Genomic DNA, 19,266 nt, shown 5'->3' with positions numbered 1-19,266 from the left:
AGTGCTAGTAATTTCAGTGGCAGGTTTTGCAAATTTGAGTACATCAGTAATTCTACCAAGTAGTTTCAAGTCATTAAAAAGCCCACGATTTAGGGTCCTAGTCCATGTAAAGGTCATGAATTATAAATAGTTTTTTTTTCAGTGTTATTAATTTCAGTGGCAGATCAGTAATTCTGCCCGATTCGAGGGGTATATATTATTCTATTAGTTGGTTTTTTGCTCTTTAAAAGCCACCGATTTAGGTTCATAGTCCATGCGAAGGTCTGAAATATAAAGACCTTTTTGAGCTAGTGTTTCTATTTCCTAGTCAGGCCAGTTAATTTCTATTTTGAGTTAAGAGTTCAAATTAGATTAGAAATCCAGCTTAGTAAATTCCAGAGCATCAGTAAACATATTTGCCATGGCATCCCTTTAGGGTGCGGGCAGTCCCTGCCCAATCAAAGCGACCGTTGCTCTTTTTTTGAAGTCAATAAAGCGGTCACTTTGTCTCTTGAAGTGTCACTTACGCGTCCGAGCGGGCGCTTTGGACGCGGTCCCCCAGTCACCGCTTTATTGGCGGTTTTATTTTTTCCCAATTTTTCTGTTTTCTTCTTTGAGATTCCGAAATAATACTTCTATAGTAAACCTAATATCAGTATATCACATCATTGGTTACCAACAATAAACCCAACATCACATCTCTGTGATTCTGAAATAGCATTTCTTCTCTAAGATTCTATACTGGGTTTTTTTTTTTTTTTATGTTACTTTTCTTGATTATCAACTAGAAGAAAATGCATAGTGCCTAAGTTATTTATTCAGCAGGTGTCTGAGTTACTTGTTGTCTCCCAGTAAGGTTGTTTAGTTGTTTTAATAATTTGGTTGTTAGACTTTGAAGTTTGATTTGTGACTTTGATGTTAATATATTTGAAGTACATTTTCCAATTTTCTATACTGATTATATGAAGGAATTTTTCATTAGGTTTGCATAATGTTTAATACTTAAATGCTAGAAATTTTATGTAACTTTTAATATTTTGAACAAAATAAATTTTTTATAAAAAATAACACTAGAACGCTTTGACCGCTTAGTTGCTTCTTTATTGTCGCTTTAGTTCCTTGGAAGCCCTCCATCGCTTTGTCGCTTTGACAACATTGTTACTAAAGACTTCTCAGTTCGAGTACCTTATATGTATTGTTGCTGCAATGTATGTCTTTTGAATTGAGAGATTACAAGATTGAAGAACATTGAGATCCAAGGTGAAATTGAGCCTGGAACCTTGCCATGGCTGAAAGGAAGCCTTCTACAACTCCATCTCCACTCAATCCAAGCATCTACAAGAAACTAGGGCAGCAACAGGACCGGGCTGGGCTGGGATGGGCTTTTGCAATCCCAAGCCCAGCCCTATATATTCTAATCTGAGCCCATTCCCGCCTTGACCCTAGTTTAGGGCCAAGGATTGATGCTTGAACCTCGACCGAAGAGTCCCCTGGAGAGAGCGCCCACCCGCGGCTGGGTGTGCGCGGCGCGGTCCTCTTGGGGCGGGGGGGGTGGGGGGTTTTTCCCTAGCCCTAAGCCCTACAGAGCCAAGCCAAGCCCATTCCCGCCCTGATTGGCCCTAATTGGGCTGGGTCGGTGTGGGTTGGCCCTGATTGGCCTTGTCCCTGGCCCTAACTCTGATTGGCCCAGACCCTGATTGGCCTTGTCCCTAGCCTTAATTGGTCCTAAAAATATCAAATGTAAATTCATAAAAATAATAATAATAATAATAATAAAATAATAAAATAATAAATAAAAAAAAAAGATAAAAGTATCACAAGTAAACTAAAAATAAAATTCATAGAAATATAAGATGATTCAAGCTCCTACAAAATGATAAAATAGTCAATAAGTTGATAGTGTTGCTTTAAACATAAATAAATTCACACTCCATAATTCTATATTGAGCTCTGAAAGTCTCCCATTGCTTTGGTGATGGAAATTGAAAACCTCTCCCATTGATATCCTTATTCAACAAAAAAATCCATATTCAAAACCTTGTTAACAAGTAAATCAACGATAATTTAGTATTGGTATTTTTTTCGTAGTTAAAGAAAATGATATTTTAGTTACAAACACACTATCTGTCCTTAATAAGTTTTTTTGAAATAACACATTTGAGGCAAAAGAAAGATGTCAATATTCATAATGAGAAGTTGGGGTGTAGATTTGTTAGATATTAATTTTCTATATACTAGTTTTTATTATTTATAATATATTATCTCGCCTTAGTCCAAAAAAAAAAAGTCAAATGTTTTTTGAGAACTAAAATTGACTTAGGCCTTTCTATCGCGCGCCCCTACAAAAACCCCCGGGGGGCGAAAACCCCCCTAGCGCCGACCCCATTCAGGGGAAAGGCTATTGTTGTGTTGTGGTGTTGGGGGAAAAAAAATAAAAGTTACCTTAAAAATAATATAAAAAGTGAACTCATAGTCTAATATGATCAAAATGACTAAAGGTCAAAATCGAGACTTATTGTTATATCAATGTTAATATGAAGATTAGGGTAAAAACCTAGTACATGATCAGGGTCAAATTAACATTAAGACTAGAGCCAAAATTAGGGCCAGGATCAGGGCCAAAATCAAATGGATGCTTACTACATTGGTAATGAGGATATAATTTATTTTTATTAATTTTCTACAAAATATGATCACGTTGGTTAGGGCCAGGGTTTGGTTAGGGCCAAAATATTTCGCCCTGAACTAGGTCCAAGGGCGGGCCTGGGATTACTCTTTGGCCCGCCCAACCCGTCCTTACCCATCCTTGATTTATACCCTGACCCAGGCCCTAATTTTGGACCTGATTTTGGCCCTGATTATGGCCCTGATCTTGGCCCTGATTTTGGCCCTAATCTTGGCCCTGATTCTAAGCCTGATCTTGGCCTTGATTTTAAAATTTGACATGTGTCAAGTATTCACCCATGTGGATTAGAATTAATTCCTCCCCATATGGGTGGAGGCCCCAAACTCAAATCAGGGTCAGAATCAGGGCCAAAATCATGGGCCTAGATCAGGGCCAAGATCAAGGCCAAAATCAGGGCCAAGATCAGGGGCCAAAATCAGGGCCAAGATCGGGCCATAACCAGGGCCAAGATCAGGGGTTAGAATTAGGGCCAAAATCATGTCCAAAATCAAGGCCTGGTTAGGGTATAAAATCAAGGACGGGTTGGGCGGGCCAAAGAGTAATCCCAGGCCCGCCCTTGGACCTAGTTCAGGACCAGAATATTTTGGCCCTAACCAACCCTTAGGGCCAAAATCTTTAGCCCAAGCCCTATTAGGGCTTAGGGCGGGTTAGGGCAGCCAGGGCCAAACTTGCACCCCTACAAGAAACCCATCCAAGTATCTAGTTGACTACACTTCATTCCCCTTTTTTCCTATCACCTTTTCTCATTTGTTTGGACTTTATTGAATTTTCAGCATTAACCATACACTAAAATTCAAGGTCAGATCTATCCCAAAATTTGGTACATCATCCCCCCAACCATAGTGCCCTTAGATCCTAGTTTGTCCCCATTCTAACCAACCAAAATTCAAGACATAAATATTTTCTTGAATTTTTGAACTTTGTATAACTCTAAAAACAAGAAAACCCATACTTCTAATTCAGCCATCTTAACCCAACCAAAAGATCACATCCTTATATCATTACCTACATCCCCTCCATGTTTCAGCCCATTCTAACACCTACAGCAATTCCCATCACAAGAAATTTATCTCACATCTCCCATGGGCCATGTAATCTTTGATACCACTTTTTCCACAAAGCTAACCTATCCACCACACAAGAGTTGGTTCTCTTAAAAGATCTTGGAAGACTAACCCTCAGGCGACATCATATACCACAAACCATAACCCAAAACTCAGCTTCTACATTGAACTGAGCAACTACAGCCTAAATCTTGCTCCAACAAGTAACAAACTTGCCTCCAACAAAGATGCAAACCAGAGATGGATATCCTAACATTTGGACTTCTTGCCCAGTTTGCTTTGATGAGAGCCTCAATTTGCAAGTTATTTTGCAGAGAAAAGAGAAAACCTTTTCATGCAGAAAACTTCAAATATTTAGAAATTTTGTCTTCAGATGATGAGTTAAGTGAAGATCATGCATATATTGGCAAACGACACTCACTGCAAAAGCTATACTTGGCCAAGTTTGGGCAAGATACATTGGGTATTCCAACCTCTGATAGCTACCTTATCCACTAGCTCTCCATCTTAGTCTTAGATTAGTATTGGGCTCTAATGGAGTATTGGAAGGCTTAAATCCTAGCATCCCAATGTCATTCAGAAGGTCATGGATATACTTCCATTGTAAGAGGAAGATACCTGAGTCGAATGGAATATCTCAGTCCCAAGAAAAATATTGCAGCTTTCCCAAGTCCTTGATTTCAAACTCCGTTCCCTAGTTAGGTTTTCAGTTTTCTTATTTCATCAGCATCACTTCCAGAGGTTCTCATAAATAGTCATTGACATAGACAACCAAAGCTACAAGATACTGGCTCGTCTTCTTAATGAACAAAATGTGATCAGCAATCAGCATTACTTCGTTTATGGCCAATTGACACGATGGCCCTACAGAAACAAGCAAACTAGACTTTTGGGGATTGTTTTAGAATCTTCAACCCCATAAAGCTTTCTTTAAACAAAAAATTTTACTTTTGAGTTTCTAAAGCAGTGGTTTTCACATGAACAAAGTTACAGAAGGTGAGGTACAGGAAATGTCAACATCATCAGGATCGCAACCTCTGTTGCCACATTTAACATATAGAAGACCAAATCACAAAACATTAAGGCATAGATGTGCAATGGATTCTTTTCTCAGTCATGACCTAATGCTAAGAATGTAATAATAATCCAGGAATGACATAAGGTATTTCAGAACAAAAGTTACCCCTCCTTTGGAAGAATTTGGTGAAATAAGAGGTATCAGTATTAACAAAACCACAACCGCCAGGTCCTGGAAAGGGGAAAGGTGAAAAAAAAGGAAGACAATAAGTTCTAAACAGTTCGTATCACATTCAAAAGTCAAAATGCAACTATAGAATAAATCCAAGGTTTAATGAAAGGTGCTCAGAAGGGGGGAGGTGTTGAAAAGCAATCAACATAACTTGAATAAGAACAATAACAATAATTATGGTGGCATGAAATTTAAAAAAGAAACATCAAAGGCAATTGCAATATTCAATGCATCATCTATGCATACTAACCAAAAAAGAAAAACCATTCAGATATGCTGAAGATCATCAAAAGTATCTCAGAGAAAACAAGTAACTTGCTAGTTGCTAGTACACCAAAGTGCACACCTGTGTGAAAGTGAATCAATGATCATTGCTCATTCAAGATAATGACAAGTTCATAAAAGCTGGCATGATTTAATGTTGAATACCATAGGATTAGAATATTATTACTTTTCAATCTACCTTAGGTGTTTTTAGGATCTTACTGTATTTCCATGTTTACTACTTTGCCATTGGGTTGAAACTCATTGTAAATAAAGGAGACATCCATCATTAGTTATGAATCACACTACTTCTCTGTACTTCAATTCCAACTTGGATCGTAGCTCAAAAACCTAGGAAACTTATTTAATTTTTAGCATTGTTCTCTCTCTCTCTCGCTGCCAATGCTATTTGCAGGCTAACCCTCCTCATATAGCATGGCAGACGGCCTCATGCCATCCTTGCCACCACCCCTGTAGCTGTCATTGTGTATCCGGCATTGCCATTCTAACCTCACAGGGCCCCTCTGTCACTGCAGTCACCATTGCCAACCAATGCGACCTGTTGTTGCCATGCATGTTCATGCAATCCCTCTTGGTCTCCACACCCCCATACCACAAATCACGCCACCTCCGTGGTAATTACACTCCATGAGCAGGCCACACCTCTCCTTGGTCGCCTTCACTGCCACAGCCTTACCCTCTCTCATTGCTGCAACTGCTCCACCATTCCCTTCCTGGTTGTTCCACCTCAACAATGCATGTCACATGCACCCTGACCGCTGCACCTATTCTGACATGACCATTCTTGGTCTGGGTTGTGACCCTTCTGAATGCCCTGCTGCCACTGCCTCAACTTGTCCAGCCAACACAGAACTCCTTGTTGTCGTGTCTCTACCCTGATCACCTCTATGGGGTACCCTCCTCTGGCACAACTGAGGGATACCCACCTTGACAGTCCAGCAACTCCAGGCACTCTGACGCTCTCCAATATCACCTCATTAAAATAGATGGTCAGACCTACCTCACATGGTCTCAAGTCTTCCTTCTAAATCTTCATGGACATGACTATGTTGACCTTGATATCAGTGACAGCCCCAAGCCCATATACCCAGCTACTGCTGCTACATGGTCCTACTAATGCTTTTGGGATATCTTTTCTGATAATTCCAGGAGGCTGCAATTAAATCTGGCCAAAGAATATCGCGATGTTGTTTACCAGACTTTTCCCAAGTAGGGAACTATGTCCAGACCTAAGAGATTTTCTATCAGGTTCACAATACTACGCGGAAGGAATTGTAGTCACTGCATACTGAACTGCCCTCATTTCCCTCTGGCAGCAAGTGGATTTTTATCACTCTATTCCCATCTTTCACCTTAATGGTGCTAGTATTTATCAGAAAGAGAGGGAGATAGAACAGCTGTATGATGTTTTAACATATGTTTAGATGTATGTCAGTTCGATTATTCAATATGTTGGTCCCATTGTCATAGTTTAGATGTACATCTTATGAGTATCATTGTCATAGTCGTCATAGTCTTTACTTTTATGTCAGTTATGTGGTGCACCCAGCATGGCTCTGTAATTGCTCTTTGATTAAGATAAATAAAACTCCCCCAGCCCCAAGGATTTTTATATATAATAAGAGGTGTAAACGGATCAGATTCAGATCGGCCAGCAGCATTACCATACCTGCATCCTATTTATTCAGATGGATTCTGATAATAACCTATCGGTGTTCAGATGGATTCAGTTGCATCTGGATAGTTATTTCTTTTCAATAAAGATTGTCCTAAATGAGTATGAATGCCAATTGAACAAGTTTTCAACTACCAATTGACATCTGTACCTTTTACTAGTGAAGGTTAGGGTTGAGTTTTGAGAATGTAGCAGCTTTCCTTTCTTCTACTCTTCTAAGTCGTTGATTTATGTTACATTTTTTTTACTATTGATTTCCCATTGTATTTATTTTAATCAGAAAATCTGGAAAAATAATCACATATATAAAGTTAAAAACTTTATAGAAGTAGGAAAACAGATCAAACAAGGAAACCTGATCAGATATAATCAGTCCAAAAGGGGTATTACCGTATCCGCATCCAAATAGTAATTGGACAGATCTGAATTCCCCTAAACAGATACAAATGCAGATTATAAAGCAGATTTTGGCTATCCATACAGCCCTAAACTATAATGTGTTGGGGAATGACCCTTTACCCTACACTAGTTTTGATGACCACAAACACATAACAAGGCACTAACCATGTGTTTGCATGTAAGATAAGAAAAGTTTCAAATATACTTGAACATACATGGAAGAGACTACCCTAAAAGCGTGAATGGATAAAACCTACTCACATGACAGTCAAGCCTATGAATGCACTACAAGCAGAGGAATTCTTTTCGGAGGTTTCTTCACACAAGAGGGGATTCTTCAAGAGCGTAGGACTAAAGATTATACAAGACGTCAAGACCCTAAATTTAGCCTAGAAACATGACATGTTGTAATTGCATAAAGATGCATTTTCATATTTTAATGTTTTGAGCATGTGTATAAGCTACTATTAAGTCAAAGCTTAGGACAATTGACATTTCATAAAATTCAATTCAAATTGCCCAATACAAGCGATGGTTGAATGTAGGTCCACCATCCAACAAAATGGCAAGATCAACTGTCAGAGTCAGTATATTGATGGTTGCAACCGTCAGCCTGATGGTTACTCTGCAGATTAACCATCAAGTAATTGTCTGGCAGACAAGCCTCTAATAGCCAAAGGTATAGGTCAACTGACGTTGTACAGGTCAACCGTCAGGCCAAAAATATAACCATTTTACATCCCTTGGGGTTCAAATCAATCCCACATTTTGGCTATAAATAGAGGTCTCAATGACACTCTTAAACACAATCAAGAAGACATTAATTAGCCTATCATTCTTGCTTCTATTAAGCCTTGTCCGCGAAGAAGTCCAAATTTGTTTTGAGTTCAATTGCTCTCAATTGAAGAGCTACATGTGAAGAACTCAAAGCATCCTTCTTCAAACATCATCAAGAGGAAAAAGCCATTTGAGAAGACTACTAGTGCATTGCTCATCATTCATATCATTCTGCACTCACTCAAGGGTATTGTGTCACACCCTTTGATAGGAAACTCTTGTATCATTTCCTTTTAATTGTAATCTTTGTGGTACTTGAACTCTCGACTGGACTCATGAGTAAGGTACAAGGACTCTCTCATCCTTAAGAGATTGGACCCTCTTATCCAAAATCAAGATTGTGCAAAGGTTCTCTTGTCCTTAGCAAGATTGGAAAAGGTGTTGTTCCCTACCTATTATACTGAAAGGGAAACACTAGTGGAATTCTCTCTAAGGTTAGGGAGGAGTGGACATAGACTGACCTGAGTTAAACCACCACAAATCTTATGTGCAGCCTTGTCGTGTGCTTGTTGTTTTCTACCGGATTTACTTCGGCTTGAATTTTCTTTAAAAGTGCAATTTCCACCAGCTCAACTTATCCACCCCCTCCAAGTTGATTTAATAATGCTCATTACTCAAACAGTGGGTTGTGTTTGCTTCCCTTCTCAATTATTCTGTTTGACTTCTCTCTTCTCGTTTCTTTTCTTTGTTCTTTCTCATGATCATGTACTGACTCACGTTCTATTACGCTAAACACGCCTTACTTTAATTTGAGTGGAATTCACCGGTCCTTCTTTGATACAGTAACTTCAGGAAATCACGGTATTTGATTGTGGATGTTATGCCAATATGCATTTGGTAGTTGGATATAACTTGATAGTAGTTGACAGAATGTCAGAAACTATGGAAATGAAATTACTCTATATCGAGGAAAACTTATGCACCACAGTAAAAGAAACTTTTTCTTTTGAAAGTTTATTGAAAGGAGGAATATATCAGCTTGAAGATACGTAAGCCAAATTCTCTCCCATTGTCCATTGTTTTTTACTTCAATGAGAACAAGAGGCTTAAGCAGAGGAACTTGCAAAAAGATAGCAACAGATAGAGTTCATTGTAGCATAGTGCACAAACAAACCTACAAAAAAACATGTCCCAAAAACAAAGTACTACCTGAAAAAGTAGAACTGAAAAAGTAGCACGTCCATGACGTGATGTGCTCTCACCTCGTTCCTGCAACACCTGAAGACGAGTCGAGGATTACCCAAAATATTCATTCATTTTTGTCTCGGCAAAAATATCACTTAGTAACGTTTACTGAGTTCTCTCTGTTGAAATTAGACACAACATATTTTGCAAGTAAAGCAATTAAGAGTAATCACAACCACTTGACACATTTGGGGTGCATAACATACCAAGTATCAACAGAAGTGTTACAGTCTGTAAATTATAGAGAGAAAACCAGAGAAAGGGCAGAAGAATGGGAAGGACAGAGTATTCAACCGAGGCTTCGCGTGGTGTAGTCCTCCAATCATATTCCATAATTCCATATACATAAAGATCATGAGAGAGAGTTGCATCACAACAGAAGAATAAAAAAATAAAAAAGGGAAAGAAACTTCGGCTAGGATCCTCCCATCCCAAGACAGGGATTTCACACCCTTATTAGTTATTAACCTGTTTGCCCTCTTACATATTCTAATGTCTAACACACTCAAAAGACCTAAATTTGAAGCACAATTGTTAAACCCTCAGTCCTTGAATCAAAAGCCAAAGCATACAATGTGATGTGGTCAATAAACCCTGACCTTAGTAGGTCCATAGAGATTAGATATCACTACAACCAAAGGAATAATCTTGAAAATTATTGGTGAAAGAGGGCAAAGGCGTGTGGGAGAACAAAACTAGAAGGAGAGAAGAATTCGTCCATCAAGTGGGACAGAGTTCAAACCCCAAGCAATGTTCAGCTCTAGCTCATCTCTTGGGGGCCCATATCATCTGAAAACTATTCCTGCTGAAGGAAAAGGCAACATAAGAGTTTCATTGCCAGGTTAGTCAGAATGTTCTTCTGCGGTAATAAAATTTCTTCTCGAATAAGAAGTTTTACAAATGCTGCAGACAAAAACCAAAATTTATCTGAACCACCTTGTTTATGCAAAATGGAAAAACACATGATTATGTACTGTGGAAAATTGCATTTGTAAGAAAGTAGGTCTACTTCCCTTTTGTTTGCTTCTCTGTTTTGGGATGTGATACTCTTTCTTTGAGAATTCTTTTCTTCTCCTCAATAAATTCATAATGACCCAAAAGTGGTGGAAAAAATCATTATCGTCACCTGAAGGACTACTGCAGTTGAAGATAATGCCAGGCCATTCCCTATGACAATTGCTGCAGAACTAGACTGCCCAGAAACAAAATGAGCAACAAGACCAACAACCACTGCAGTAACTAAGACCTGCATGCACAGACGCACAGTCACACATTACACATCAATTTTGAAGTATGCATCAGGTACATGCAAAGAAAAAGATGTGGAGGAAAGCACAAATAAATTTGCCATTCACCTGAGCTGAACCTAATCCAAAAACATATTTCTTCATGGAACTCAGTCTTTCCACAGAGAGCTGCAAAATACAAATGATAAATCCAGCCTCTGAAACTTTGGGAAATAAAGCAATTGAATATACAGAAAGCATCTCTGTATAGAAACTAAAATCAAGATTTCAAGAATCCCACCTCAAGACCAATATTGAATAGCAAGAAGACAACTCCAAATTCAGCAATCGCCTTGGTACCATGTACGTGACGAATGATGGAAAGACCATAAGGTCCAATCAAGATACCAGCAGCCAGGTATCCAAGTACAGGACTACCTAAACATCAAACCAAATAAAAGACACACCCTCAACAAAAAAATTTGAAGAATTGGACACATAAAACTTTAGAAGGCACTATCTGTGCTCTGATATGTTCTGATGCTACAGGTAACTGTATTTTTCTTCTTTGCGGTTGTTGTATATGTGAAAATCTTCTTCCTCTACCTGAGGGCATTATTGTCTGAATGATTCAAGGTAAATAGTAGATCAGGCATAAGGAGTGTACACAAAAGCTCTCACTCTTCTCTCTTTATTTCTTCTAGTCTGCTTTTCTTTTCCTCTATGTTCTATGAATCTCAAATCCAGTCCACCTATCCAACTTGATCAAAGGGGAATTCATTGACTAAGAGGAGTTCAAAGTTACCCAATTATCAATGTTACTCATCAATCTTGTTTCCTGCAAATACTGCTTTTGGTTCTTTTAGTTTGAAACTGTTTCTTGTTAAGCCACAACCATGCTCTCCAACCTGGACAGCAGCTTTAGGTAATGGAGGATGTCAAGTGAATCCAGGACTAGAAGTGTATCGATACTGGACATTGAGATGCATTTCATCCGTCTAATGTTTATCTTCAATGTTATTATGTTACAGTAGGCTCTAGATTTTGTGTTTCTGTTGGACTATAAGAGCATCAAATAACTAATAAGATCATCTCCATAGCACATGAAGTTTGGTAAAAAAAATAATAATAATAAAAAGTCCATACAAGTGTTGTTCTTGTGATTGTTTAAATTGGGAAGCTTAATTCTCAAATCTCTTTTTTCTTTTTCTTTTTTTTTTTTTGGGGGTGGAAAGCTTGATTCTCAAATCTCTGTCAAAATAATACTACATCGGATTTTTAGCTTTGTTCTCACTTTTTTCTTTAGATTGTTTCTATCAGACCAGCTAAAGAAGCATTAAATTTGATATTCCGTTTTAGTTTTAGCACCTGAAGTCATCTTGTTGGAGAATATTTGATGGTCTCCTTTGTTCATTATTTTTATTGGTAATAAATATGCAGTTGTTGGAACCATAATTCAAAATTCTAGAAATTTCACTAAATTGGTGAGGTTCAAGAATAACTAGAAGGCAAAACCCAGAAACAGGACACTATTTCACCAATGTTTTACTTATTTCAGTCATTTATGTCATGTCTAAATTGTAGATGGAAATGCATCATTTCAGCCGTGCATTTCACTACTTTAGGTCTGACCAAAATGGCCTGCTGAAACAAGTTTCAGAATTACGGTCGGAACAGTCAAGTGAGATAAATGTAGCAGGGCCTTTTGGTGAATATAATAGATAGATGATCGAGCCATAAGGCATTAGGTGGCATTTTCAAGTATGGAAGCTCATGCACATCAAGGCGATGCCTACTTCCCAGTCAGGCATGGGCAACAACCCACTACCTGCAGTGACAGCTAAATGAACAAGTACCTTCACACCCAAATATGCTCCTCGTCAGTCCCTATTTTGGAGACTGCCCAGAAAATATAACAGTAGTGTAGAAATACAATGTTTGGCAGAATGGCTTATCGATCCATGATCTCAAGCCCTCTATTTATAATTAAGTGGAAAGTATAATATTACAGGGAATAGAATTTTACATGAATACAAACTCTAATTTAACTCCAATACAAACTCTAATTGTACTCCTAGTAGAATCTAACACTTCCCCTGGAGAATAAAAGTTGGCAGGAAGCCTATGCTGATAAGAGATGGAAGGCAGCTATGGTAGAGGAAATGCAGGCAATGAAGAAAAAATGACACTTGGGAGCTGGTTACACTTCCTCCAGAAAAAAAAAAAAAACAGTGGGCTACAAATGTGTATTTGTGGTTAAACAAAATATGGATGGATCAATCAACAAGTTGAAAGCTAGACTAGTTGCAAAGGGATTTATCCAGACCTATGGGATTGATTATTAGAAGACTTTTGCCCCAGTTGCAAAACTAAACACTGTCAGAATTCTATTTTCTATAGCTATGAACAAAGACTGGAACTTGCACCAACTAAACGTAAAGAATGCCTTCTTACATGGGGAGTTAGCAGAAGAAGTCTATATGGAAATCCCACATGGTTTCCCGATGACAATACTGCAGGGTTTGTCGGTTGAAGAGGTCAATTTATGGGTTAAAACAGTCTCCTAGATGCTAGTTTGGACGCCTCCTAAAGGCAATGACTTCTATTGGGTACAAACAAAGCGATGCTGATCATACACTATTTGTCAAGAAGTCAGGTACTAACATCACACTCCTCATTGTCTATGTAAACGATATTGTCATCACAGGGAATGATGGTGAAGAAATTCAAAAGTTGAAGGACTTTCTTGGCAGAGAGTTTGAGATTAAAGATCTAGGGAAGTTACAGTATTTCTTAGGGATTGAGGTGGCTCGATCAAAGAAGGGTATATTCCTTTCCCAAAAAAAGTATGTCCTAGATTTATTATCAGAAGTGGGAATGTTGGGGTGTAAAGCAGTTGAAACCCCTATTGAAGCTGAAGCTAAACTTAAAGAAAAAGAGGGAGAACCAATGGACAAAGGAATATACCAAAGGCTGGTAGGGAAGCTTATTCACTTGTCCCACACCAGGCCAGACATCACTTATGCCATGGGGATAGTGAGCCAATTCATGCATGATCCATATTTAGTTCATATGAAGGCTGTTACCAGAATACTACAGTATTTGAAGGGAATCCTTGGAAAAGGAATACTTTTGTCACCCATTGATAATCTAAAAGTAGAAGCATACACTGATGCAAACTGGGCTGGATCTCCAGACAGGAAGTCAATTTCAGGTTATTGTACCTTTGTTGGAGGTAATCTAGTTACTTGGAGAAGTAAAAAACAGAATGTGGTAGCTTTATCCAGTACCGAAGCTGAATATAGAGCTATGGTTCGTGGAATTTGTGAGCTACTATGGTTGAAAGGCTTGCTGCAAGATATTGGAGTCCAAGTTCCAAACCCTATGATGTTATATTGTGACAACAAGGCTGCTATTAGTATTGTTAATTATCTGATGCAACATGATCGAACTAAGCATATTGAAATTGACAGGTTTTTTGTCAAAGGAAAGCTAAAACAAGGGCTTATCTGCATGCCTTTTGTGAGATCTGAAGACCAAGTAGCAAATGTTTTCACTAAGGGTTTGAAAGAAAGAGTTTTCCTTCCTATTGTAGGCAAGTTGGGCATAACTAATATCTATGCCTCAACTTGAGGGGGAGTGTTAGATTCTACTAGGAGTTCAATTAGAGTTTGTATTCATGTAAAATTATATTTCTTGTTACCCAAGGGTATTTATGTAATAGTGTACTTTCCACTTAATTATAAATAGAGGGCTTGAGATCATTGATCAATAAGCCATTCCACCACAATCGACTTTCTCAACACCATCCCAAAGCCCACAATGGCAAAAGACAAAAGACTGGCTATACCATTTAAATGAGTGCATTTGGTGAATAGAAAGCCAGAAACCAAGCATATTATTAACCCTTACAACTACAATGACACTAGTTAACAAGACGATGGTCACAGAAAAATAAGGCAGTCAAAAAAACTTTTAGTCCGGCAACAGCTATGAAAGAGCAATATGAATTCCGTTCAAAGAACTGCAATGCAATTTTATATTGCCATGGCCAATAGGTAGACATCAGTTGTTTGATCATGCAACTCATGAAGCAATGATCTTGGGAGTTGGGACCTCTAGGTTGCCAACTAAAATAGTCAAGGAATCAAACAGAAAAGGGATTGTACTAGAATAACTTTGTATTCTATGATTTGATTTTCACCAATTTATTAAATTTGGGCAGGGGTGAAGAAATAAATCGAATAGATGTGTATGGCATATTATACAGAAAAAGACAAAAATACAGGAATCAACTTAACCTCCAGGAATTTTTTGGAATAGGGGCACAAATATAACACTTGCAAGGAGTAGCCACAGCATGTCAAAGAGGGAAGCCTCCTCCTCATTTATCTGAAAGAAGAATTACAAAAATAGTAAGAAAGTAAAATTTCAAATTTTTTTAATAATGCCAAAATATTTACACAATAAGAAGAAAGTTACCACCCAACAAGCTCAAGAAAATTTCCGGAAAGTATGCTGGGTCTTTTTAGTCATAAGTAAAATGTTAAAAGGGACAAAAGCATGCACCTCTTGATGAGGTAACATCTGAATTAATTTCTTCACTCTCTTCGGAAACTTCTGTATTTCTCTGATTAAAGGCTTTGCATTTGAAGAAACTTCTCCAATGCCAGTGGTAATGACATCAGGCTGTTGAAACAGCTGAGAACTCCTCTCAGCCCGATTAGTAAGAAAGGAGACCCTGTCATAAGTTTCAGCCTTTATTATTACAATAGGAAATGATAATTCTCAACAAGTAGGAGTTATACAGTTCAAGGAGGAGGCAAGAGTAGAAAAGCCTTCACTAAGCCCCCCCCCCCCAAAAAAAAAAAAAAAAATTCCCAACTCCCAAGAAGTAAGCAAACTACCAAGAAGAAATGTCAAAGAAAAACTAAGCTGCCTTCAAGCATGAATACTTGGGAAGAGGCAAAAGGGCAACAACTTGAAAAGCAAAGCTATATATTAAAAACAATTGACCTAGGTGAACACGGAGAGTCAGAGGCAAGGGAATGTCTCAGGAAGAGTCAGTGCCCCTATTTCAGGTCAGTGCCCCAATTTCTGTCAGTGTGGAGCTCACTAGTCAGCCGGGCTGCCAACATGTTAACTATTCCCATCCGACATCAAAGCCAACTGCATTTAAACTATGACAGATGGTGCCAGAGGAATCGTGCCATCATCTTTTCTTTATCTAAAACCATATTTAGATTATAACAAATAATTAAAAAACAGCTTCATAGCCAAACTTCCCAGCAAGTCACATAAGCATTTGCTTTCGAAGTTATTTTCTGTGAAAAGCCATTCTCTTTCAAAGGGGCAAATTGCTGTCGAAGTGGCCAACATTTGTGAATAATTCCTTTCCATACCTAGTTGGTGAATGGATAAACAAAGAAAAGATGATCAATGTGTTGGATAGTCCAATGATGCGCAGCAATGTTGAATGGTGATGCTTTGTTAAAGAAAGCTTGGGACAGGAGATAAGGTGTAAGAGATCCCCTGCAGTGAAGTTGTGACGAGGGATGAAACCTGAAATCCGAACAATGCCAGCCCAAGGAACTTTGTCTTTTTCGATCTTATCAAGGTCCGACTGAAGAGGGGGAACAGTCTTTAAGGCTGAAGAGCACCAGGTCCCCAGACTCTCCACTTCCTCTTAACTCTAAGCCTTTGGGGTTACTGTGGTGCTGGTTTGAGGCTTCAATGAAGCCAGGTGAGAAACTGGTCCTGGGTTACAGAGACACTTTCTGATAACATATCATACTAATCTATTATAGCCATTCTGTTGAAACCCATCTCAAATCTGATTCTGTTACCAAAGATGGAAATAAGAAAACCAAGGGGGTGGTCAAGCCACCTCAAGGTGTCTGTGCCATCATCAGTAGGAGAGGTGATACAGCCAGCAACAAGGTTACAGAACTTGAGGACCTTTCTCCAAGTCCAGTAACCATCTGATAGAGGGGAGCTCCAAATGGAGTCCCTTTCAAGATATTAGGATCAAAACCAATTGACCTAAATACTCCTGGTTATTCTAGCCAACTTCTAAATTAGTAGTGGGTTTAACAATACCTGAGTGGTAAATGTTCTGGACTCTTCTACAACTGAGTCCTTCTTCTGGGGAGTTAAATGGCTCAGTTGATAGGCTGGAGAAAATTTAAAGAATTGCTGCCAACAACAATATAGTGTTGTCCCAACTAAAGATGAGCTACACAGATCCTTAACCCCTGCTCAGCTCTATCTGATGTCATACTTGATCCAAGGCCTAAACCAAGCATGTCTTCAGCACTTCCCCATATTCATTTTAGGTCTTTCCCTGGCTCTTTTGGCTCCTTCAATCTGAATCATATCACTACTCTGTACCAGAGCATCTGACAGCCTCCATTGACAAAATTATTCTCTGTTTATGTCCTCTTTATGTTTGATTCAATTGAATAATAGAAGGCATGGTGGTCTAATTGACTGGTTCACAAATCTCCCTTTTTCTCCCTTCTACATCTGTCCCTTCTTTCTCCCTCGAGTGCCCCTCTTTCTCTGGCAGGTTCAAGTGTCCCTTGTTCTCTCAACAGGTGCTACTCCCAGTTCAGTTTTAATTTGATCATTCCTTACTTTATTGTTCCTAGTTTTGCCACGCATCAAATCATAGTCAATTACTGATATCCTATAAATTTTTCCTCTAAGTTATAAAATATATGTCAATCACATAACACTCCGGATGCACCTATCCACTTCATCTATCTTATTGGTCTTGTCTTCTTTTACTTGAATAGAAGCTAGCACATTGACATGTCTTTGTGATAACCAAAAGTCATGTTTGTAGAGAGGGTAGAGGGGTCGTTTCCCAGCAGACAAGTCCTTTTTGGGATACTCAGTTTGTGACCATCTGAGTAAGCTTGCATTTGGAGCTGTCGTATATCACATTTGGATAAAGGTGCAAGAAGATGGAAGCCCAGACCTAGATCTTTCCATCAGATTTCGGACCCCTATCTCTTTGATATCAGAAGTAAGTTGTTCATGCCAACAACCGCCTCTAGCTCATAGATCAAGAACTTGGTTTTGTAGCCCAATTTAGTCAGCCAAAGACCTTTCGAGGTACAAATGCAATAGTGAAGATCAGATAGCCCAATGACAAAAGGGAAAAGTTACTTAAAGTTGAAGAATCCCATTGAAGGAACCATACTTTTCACACACACTAGGAGACCTTGCATAATCTAACTGCATACAGTCACATCACATGCATAATTGCATATAACTTAGATAAACGCTATGAGACCTCAAACATAGATACTCGACCCAACCCAAGGACCTGGTCAAGTTTTTCAATGGACACCACAGTCAAATTGGCCAAAATTAACCAAAGCATTGTGTGCACTGATGCATTAGTCAACTAACCATCAAAACAATATCGACTGACAAGTTTTCCCTAGAGTTAGTAGTCTGTTGTTTCCAATGTTTCCCAGTTGGTCAATCCCGTCATCCAGACCTGTACCAATCAATGTACTGGTCAACCCACGGCCTGCCAAACCTTTGATGACTGTATTTATGTAATGGCTAGTTGTACTGGGTGACCGACAAATGCATAAGTGATGCAGATTCAGCCCCTAACTGGGGTCCTCAGACTCGCTACTTTACCATTAAAAGCGCAGGTGAAGCCCCTAGGCTTGCTGCCCAACAGCACTTCAAGTCGTCTTTTTTTTTTTTTGTTAATCAGAAGCCAGTTAGCTGCTGTCCTAGTTAAGTCAGTTTCTACGTCCTAATTTCAGTAGGCAATTTTATGTAAGGCTACAAATACCCCCACCCACAATAGACCGCAGTTGATTAATAGATTATTTTCCCTTCAAGCCTTGAGTGCTTTTATGTGTATGCTGCAACTGCAAACTATTCCTTTATGTTAACTTTGGTCAGAGAAGGTCCAAGAGTTCAGTATTACATTAAGGTTCTTTGTAAAGTCAAGCCAAATCCATGCTATGGCTGAATAACAGCCTTCAAGAAGCCATTCTATTTGATCCAAGCATCAATTAGAATAGACCACAGTTGATTGATAGATTGTTTTCCTTCAAACCTTGAGTGCTTTTATGTGGGTGTTGCAGCTGCAAGTCTGCAACTATTGCTTTATGTCAACTTTGGTCAGAAAAGGTCCAACAGTTAAGTTTATGTTAAAGTTCTTTGTAAATTCAAGCCAAATCCTTGCTATGGCTGAATAGACAGCCTTCAAGAAGCCATTTTATTTTATCCAAGCATTCACAAGGCTCCCCAATCCAAGTATCTGGCAACCTACTTCATCCCCTTCTCCTATTTCCATTTAATTCTATTTTTTCTTGAGTTTTGGACTTCCCAAGACACCCAAAATTCAAGGTCAATCTGCACCAATCTAGCCAATAGATCTGTCCCACACTTAACGTACATCATCACTATAACCCTAGGGACCTTAGATCCCAGTTTGACCCTATTCTGACTGTCCAATCCCAAGATAAAAATATTTCCTTGAATTCTTGTACTCCCTAAACACATCCCAAAACAAGAATCCTCATATCTTCCAATTTAGCCATCTAAACCCAATCAAAATTGAGAGATCATATCCCTATATCATTACCCGCATTCCTTCCAAATTTCAGCCCATTCTGGCATCTGAAGACATCAGTTTTCCATCAAGA

The 19,266-nt window shown here is 38.8% G+C and overlaps 1 protein-coding gene across 1 annotated transcript in view; it reads right to left on the bottom strand.

The window, feature by feature from the left end:
- Positions 1 to 19,266, bottom strand: part of LOC149030089 (K(+) efflux antiporter 2, chloroplastic-like) — a 51,867-nt gene that overhangs the window by 25,967 nt on the left and 6,634 nt on the right. Inside the window, exons 3-9 of the mRNA XM_089142400.1 lie at positions 15,155 to 15,326; positions 14,887 to 14,977; positions 10,887 to 11,023; positions 10,715 to 10,774; positions 10,486 to 10,605; positions 9,324 to 9,392; positions 4,913 to 4,978 (exon numbers count right to left, since the gene is read on the bottom strand). Coding sequence (XP_088998526.1) covers positions 4,913 to 4,978; positions 9,324 to 9,392; positions 10,486 to 10,605; positions 10,715 to 10,774; positions 10,887 to 11,023; positions 14,887 to 14,977; positions 15,155 to 15,326 — 715 coding nt within the window. The remainder of the gene's footprint in view (positions 1 to 4,912; positions 4,979 to 9,323; positions 9,393 to 10,485; positions 10,606 to 10,714; positions 10,775 to 10,886; positions 11,024 to 14,886; positions 14,978 to 15,154; positions 15,327 to 19,266) is intronic.

The sequence above is a fragment of the Hakea prostrata genome, chromosome 1 (genome assembly GCF_041222555.1).
Source record: "Hakea prostrata isolate BN-2017 chromosome 1, UWA_Hpros_2, whole genome shotgun sequence".
NCBI lineage: Eukaryota > Viridiplantae > Streptophyta > Magnoliopsida > Proteales > Proteaceae > Hakea > Hakea prostrata.
The sequence above is the reverse complement of the archived record's forward strand: the minus strand, read 5'-3'. Positions and strand labels throughout refer to the sequence as shown.